This window comes from Rhagoletis zephyria, unplaced genomic scaffold (assembly GCF_001687245.7).
Source record: "Rhagoletis zephyria isolate East Lansing unplaced genomic scaffold, Rhagoletis_zephyria_1.1 Rzeph_scaffold_01648, whole genome shotgun sequence".
Taxonomy (NCBI): domain Eukaryota; kingdom Metazoa; phylum Arthropoda; class Insecta; order Diptera; family Tephritidae; genus Rhagoletis; species Rhagoletis zephyria.
In genome coordinates this window covers 100,382-106,382 of record NW_016158732.1, presented here as the reverse complement: position 1 = coordinate 106,382, position 6,001 = coordinate 100,382, and the positions used below count along the sequence as shown (strand labels likewise).

The following is a 6,001-nucleotide window of genomic DNA, read 5'->3' as shown; positions in this document are numbered from 1 at the left end:
CGAACCGAACACTGATTTTGGTAATAAAATTCAATGATTTGCAAGCGTTGCTCGTTAGTAAGTCTATTCATGATGAAATGTCAAAGCATACTGAGCATCTTTCTCTTTGACACCATGTCTGAAATCCCACGTGATCTGTCAAATACTAATGCATGAAAATCCTAACCTCAAAAAAATCACCCGTTATATAAGATTCATTGAAGATTCAAGTACTAAAATCTCATGTTGAAGAGTGTCTGCAGTTCATAGAGAATAATAACGGATTGGGTTATTGGTCCGAGCAAAATGGAGAGTAGGGAGAATTTGGCATTTTTCTCAAACCACCATCTTGTGACAAAGAACATCATTGTCTGAAACTTATAATAATTTACTAAGTAATTACTTGCTAGATGTTAAAGGAAAAGCCTTTAATGATGGCTACGCGCTCAAAATGATAATAATAATAATAATAATAATAATAATAATAATAATAATAATAATAATAATAATAATAATAATAATAAGGGCTAGGTAAGGGCTGTGCTCAGGACCTTACCGGGGTTACATAGGGCGGATCGTGAACGGCCTACTCCGGTAGGTTAGCTGCGAATAACCAATATGCAGTCCCAGACCAAGAGCGGCAGGAGACGAGGGCCTGATTTAAAAGATCAGAAATGCTTGATGAATCTCCTGTGTCCGGGCGAACAGATGCCGCCTCCCAAAAAGCATCCCAGGAAAAAAATACTAACTATAATAATAATAGTAGTAATAAGATTATTATTAATAATGGTATTAATAATAATGGTAATAAAGATAATAATGCACAGAAAACCGTACCAACGGAAAACGGTTGGAAAAAGCAGACAGCCCAAGCCAGGGCCAGCGGCCAGGTGAACCCTTGGTCAATAAGGGCGAGACGACCAGCCGCAAAAAAAAGAAGAGGGTGAGAAAAAAGAAGAGTCTCGCCAAATTAATCATTAAGCCAGCTGAAGGTAAAACCTATGCAGAGGTGCTGGGAACGATACGTGGTAAGCTACAACCCGAGAAGACCGAGACCGTAATTCGATCTGTTCGGAAAACCCGCGAAAGCGGCGTGCTTGTCGAAATGGAGCGCTGTGGCGACCACTCAGCATTTAAGTAAAATGTGTGCATTTGGCCAGCTTGGAGACGCCCGTATTCTCACTAGACGTTTACATTTAGAAGTTCTGGGCATGGACTGCCTAACCACGGCCCCAAAAGTGGAGAACGCTTTACGCGGGGAATTAGGAGACAACCAACTTCACGTCTCTCTCCTCGCTGTAAACTCGCGAGAACAAATAATGGCCGTGGTGGAAATCGGCGAACTTCCAGGCCGGATTCTTATTGAAAAGGGGAAGCTGCGAGTAGGCTGGATTATCTGCCGCGTACGGGAGCGCGCGGATGTCCAAAGGTGTTTCTGCTGTCTGGGGTATGGCCACAAAAAGGCGGCATGCAAAGGCCGGGTCGATCCCCAAGGTATTTCACCCACAACGGGAGAGATCCACAACAGGGACTCTTGTACTAAGCTGGTCGAAGAAACCATGCGCTGCATTCACCGGGCATGCAAAACCTCAATGCCACAGAGGAGAGCATGGTCAGGTAAAAAGCAGGTATACTGGTGGAATGACCGAATTGCAGAGCTGCGAAGGGCCTGCCATAGAATGCGGAGACTCGCAACGCGCGCTCGTGGTAGACCTGAGGCGCTGACCAGAGCAGCAGCCTACAAAAGCGCAAAGAAAGCACTTGGGGCCGAGATACAGAAGAGCAAACGGAACTGCTGGAAAGCGCTATGCGACGAAGTGGATCGCGATCCCTGGGGCCAGGGATACAAAATAGTGATGAAAAAGTTCCATACATCATCACAGGCGATGGATGAGGCCCGAGTTAAGAATATAGTGGATGCGCTATTTCCCACACACCCACTAAGAGCCGACACAGTGTTCGTCGAGGAGCAAGCCGAGGCACCACTGTTTTCGACAGACGAGCTGAAGCTAGCCCTGCGAAGCATGAAAGCCGGCAAGGCTCCAGGCCCAGATGGCATACCAGCGGAGGCAATCAGGTTAGCAGCGGAAACGAGCCCTGATCTTCTGCTTAACATGTACAACAGCTGCCTTAGGGCCCGGGTTTTCCCAAGCCAATGGAAGAAGGCGAGACTGGTGCTTATACCCAAGGGCAAAGGGGACCCAAACTCTCCTTCATCCTTCCGGCCACTCTGCATGCTAGACACAGCAGGCAAAATGATGGAGAGTCTGCTCAAAATACAAAACTCCGTTATAAGTTCAATATTTCTTGCTCTATTTACAAAAATTGGATACCATTGGAAAGGTAATGAATCAGGCTTTCTCTATTCAAAGCGACAATATAAAAATTGTTCTCCGTCGAGATAAAATGCAAATGAATTACCCGAAGAAAATAATATTCCTAGTAGAAAAAAGAAAATTTCATCGAAACCTGCAATTTCCAGCAACTAAAATTGTGTTGTTTAAAGTCTAAGAGGAGTGGCAAATAAAATAAGATACAAACTTTATCGAATAGTGGCGGATAACGAGGTTGCGGGTCAAATGAAATAAATAAATAGCTATAAATTTATTTAAGTTAACATCGTTTTACTTTAACAATAAGTACTCAGTCCTAGTTTATTAAAATCTCAAAAATTTATATTTATTAAAAAGAACATACCTAAAAAAATAAGACCAAAATGGTATTCCAGCAATTGCTCCATAAATCACATAACACCGACAAATTAAACATTTAGATTCAGTTTCAAATATACAAGTTTAAATATTATCGCGCTTGATAATTTTCCAAATCGAACCCCGTCCGTGATTTAAAATTTTTAGTTGTTATTGCTTCGTCTTTATCAGGCATTTCTAAAAACATTTTTGACGTTGTTTTGAAATTTGGCGATCTAAAATAATGTGATTAATATTTTATAGAATATGGAAATAATACACTGTGCGACGCATTGAAAGTAAAAAAAATACCGGATTCAAATGTCTTCGGTCCAGCGCAGAGGGGCACTACGCATTGCTTCTGCATACCGTACAATGTCCGCGGACGCGGTTCTAGTTATTTCTGGCGTAATTCCAATTGAGCTACTTGCTTACGAGTGAAAAGAGATTTACAATCTCAGTGCCGAGATAGGTCGAGCAGCTGCCGCGGCAAGGGCGCGCGAGCAACTGATCCAGCAGTGGCAACAAAACTGGAACGCGAGCACAAAAGGTCGATGGACGCACTCCCTGATAGCCGACCTTCAAACATGGTTGAACAGACCGCATGGGGAAGTCGATTTCTACCTGACGCAATTCCTCACCGGTCATGGTTACTTCCGAGAATATCTTCATAGAATGGGACTCACAGTTCTGTCCCTACTGCGGAAACGTCGAAGATAACGTGTACCACACATTCTTCACCTGCGAACACTTCTTGATTTCGCGCAGAATGTTGGAAGAAAGACACGGGACATAACTCCGAACAACATAGTTGGGGTAATGATCTCCAGTGCAGAAAAGTGGGAAGCAGTTGCGAGGTACGTGAAATTCGTACTCCGCTGCAAACGAGTGGACGGTTGTCTACTGAGGACATTCGAATGAAACGCCCCTACAAAAGAGCAGCCCCAAGGCTCTAGCAGCGCGCTCCTGCATCTGAAGACATGCGGAATTGCGGTGCCAGATGTGGGAGTCCCACACTGGGAGAAGGTAGTATAGAGACTAGCGCCCCCGGCCAGTGCATAAAGCATTTCCCTCTCCTACGAACAAAAAATTAATAATAATAATAATAATAAAAATAGATTGGCGCTTACACATATGTTAGTGTTTGGNCGGAATTGCGGTGCCAGATGTGGGAGTCCCACACTGGGAGAAGGTAGTATAGAGACTAGCGCCCCCGGCCAGTGCATAAAGCATTTCCCTCTCCTACGAACAAAAAATTAATAATAATAATAATAATAAAAATAGATTGGCGCTTACACATATGTTAGTGTTTGGGCGAGCTTCTCCTCCGAATTGTGGCGTGCGCCTTGATGTTTTCATACATAGTGGAGGGACCTACAGTTTTACGCCGACTCCGAACGGCGATTGTAATTTTACGAGATGCTGTTTTTCAAGCAGAAATACACTCGGTGGTTTGTCATTGCCTGCCGTGGGGTGATCTCTATTAAGAAAAACCCTTTTTTCTAAAATTTTTTTGCGATGTTGCCTCGACCAGGGCTTGAACCCTGGCGCTGCGGAGTGGAAGCGCGCACTGCTTACTACTACGTCTCAGCGGCCGCCGAAAAGAAAAAGTGAAGAAATAAAATATTCACTGACATTGAATTTTTCATTTTCTATACCATTTCTACGAAAAATTGTGTTTTTCCATATCAAATACATGGAAAGTTTTAAGCGCTCTGAGCTACCTCTGAATCTATTTTGATTGATTCAAAGCATTGTATAGTTAAGTTTTAAGGATATTCGCACATTTCTATGGGGTGACACCGAGAATCCAAATACTTTTATTTTTCTCCATAATATTAACGGCCACCCCAATGTATGCATTAAACAGAACTTAAACTCATACGTGTAAACTCTGCATAACACTACTCAAGTACAGTACGTATAATAAAACATGTTACAGCAGCAGCCACAGATGCCATTCCTTTAAAAATAACAAAACAAAATCTGAAGAAAAAACAACCACATTTGTTATCCACCTCTCTATTACAAAAAGGGAAAACTTATTACAAAAAACAAAAATTCAACAACTTTATTGAGCTCAAGGCGAATTAATATAAGGCGATAGCAGGAGTTCAAAAACAAAAATCTACATGTATTTTGTTTTTGCTTTGGCGGCATAAACTGTCAAAATCTGTAAGGGTGTGTGTAGAAATTCAAACAAAATTTTTCAATTTGATATCAGAAGCTGTACGGCGAACACATACACAAAATCAGCTGAGCTAGTAACAACACCTTATATAAATTCGGCTTGATTGAGCTTGAGGCCGTGTTTTTTTTTTTAATTAAAATGTTGTGGAAAAGCAACATTAATTTACGTTTTGGTAGAATTTCTATAAAAAAAAAACAACCAAACCAGAGAATATACTACCAAACAACCAAATTAGAAAAATTAAAGAAAAAGAACCAAGTTTGGTTGGAAACAACGAACAGTGGCATCCGTGGCAACAGCTGATTACACAGTGTTGTGAAAACGTAAACATAATCCACCTGCGGGCCATTTTTAGGCACCGATAGACTTTTGAGAATCAGAAAATATAGGAATTTTTTTTAGCAAATTTGTTTAAATGAAGGCCATTGTGCAGAGAGTAACTGCCGCAAAGGTAACCGGTAAGTTATGAAATAAAAATCTATCATGCTAGCTAAAACACAAAAATCTCATTAAAGTTGGCGACGAGCTGGTTAGCTCGATTGGACGTGGCCTATGCGTGCTTGTGGGTATAACGCACTCGGACACGGAAAAGGATGTGGAATATCTGTAGGTGTGGTTGATACAAATAAGGTTAAACTACCAAATTACATCTCTTCATTACTGGCAGCGTCCGCAAGCTCGTCGCCCTACGTCTTTTTGAAGATACAGCAGGTAAACGTTGGCAGAAAAGCATCAAAGATGAGCAACTGGAAATATTGTGCGTCTCGCAATTCACACTCTATCACCGTCTTAAAGGGAATAAACCTGATTTTCATTTGGCTATGCAAGGCGACACTGCGCAAAACTTATATAACTCGTTTCTAAAACGGTTGGAAAAAGACTATGATGCGACGAAAATAAAAGGTAGTTAAATGTTCTTAAGTTAGTTGTAAATACACCATTTAATTTTTTACTTTTGGATAGATGGCAAATTTGGCGCATACATGCAAGTACACATTCAAAATGATGGGCCTGTCACCATTGAACTGGAGTCACCAATTGAGGACGCAAAAGCTAATAAGCAGTTTCAAACCAAATTGAAAAGTTCTGCCGCAGAGAATAATACTGAGGTTGATAAATAAAGCCAATTTTTTTTTTAACG

General features: G+C 41.5%; 1 protein-coding gene across 2 annotated transcripts; it reads left to right on the top strand.

Annotated features, from left to right (window-relative positions):
• Positions 1-5,064: 5,064 nt before the first annotated feature.
• On the top strand, positions 5,065-6,001 carry Dtd (D-aminoacyl-tRNA deacylase). 2 transcript variants are annotated; one of them, XR_001847806.1, is made up of 4 exons: positions 5,065-5,318; positions 5,376-5,470; positions 5,528-5,763; positions 5,824-5,984. XR_001847806.1 is itself a non-coding variant. In XM_017618520.1 (4 exons), exons 1-4 carry the CDS (start codon positions 5,276-5,278, stop codon positions 5,979-5,981), a joined length of 528 nt encoding a protein of 175 aa, XP_017474009.1. In that variant the 5' UTR covers positions 5,077-5,275; the 3' UTR covers positions 5,982-6,001. The 2 variants fall into 2 exon arrangements, 1 of the variants encoding a protein (XP_017474009.1); XM_017618520.1 differs by having other exon boundaries at positions 5,077-5,318; positions 5,376-5,466; positions 5,824-6,001.

What these genes read in the sequence shown, in the direction of transcription:
- Dtd (XM_017618520.1), top strand. Translation starts at nt 5,276, where the DNA reads ATGAAGGCCATTGTGCAGAGAGTAACTGCCGCAAAGGTAACCG. An exon ending in GAAAAGGATGTGGAATATCT is followed by an intron (nt 5,467 to 5,527) that starts GTAGGTGTGGTT and finishes CATTACTGGCAG; the next exon opens with CGTCCGCAAGCTCGTCGCCC. An exon ending in TGATGCGACGAAAATAAAAG is followed by an intron (nt 5,764 to 5,823) that starts GTAGTTAAATGT and finishes ACTTTTGGATAG; the next exon opens with ATGGCAAATTTGGCGCATAC.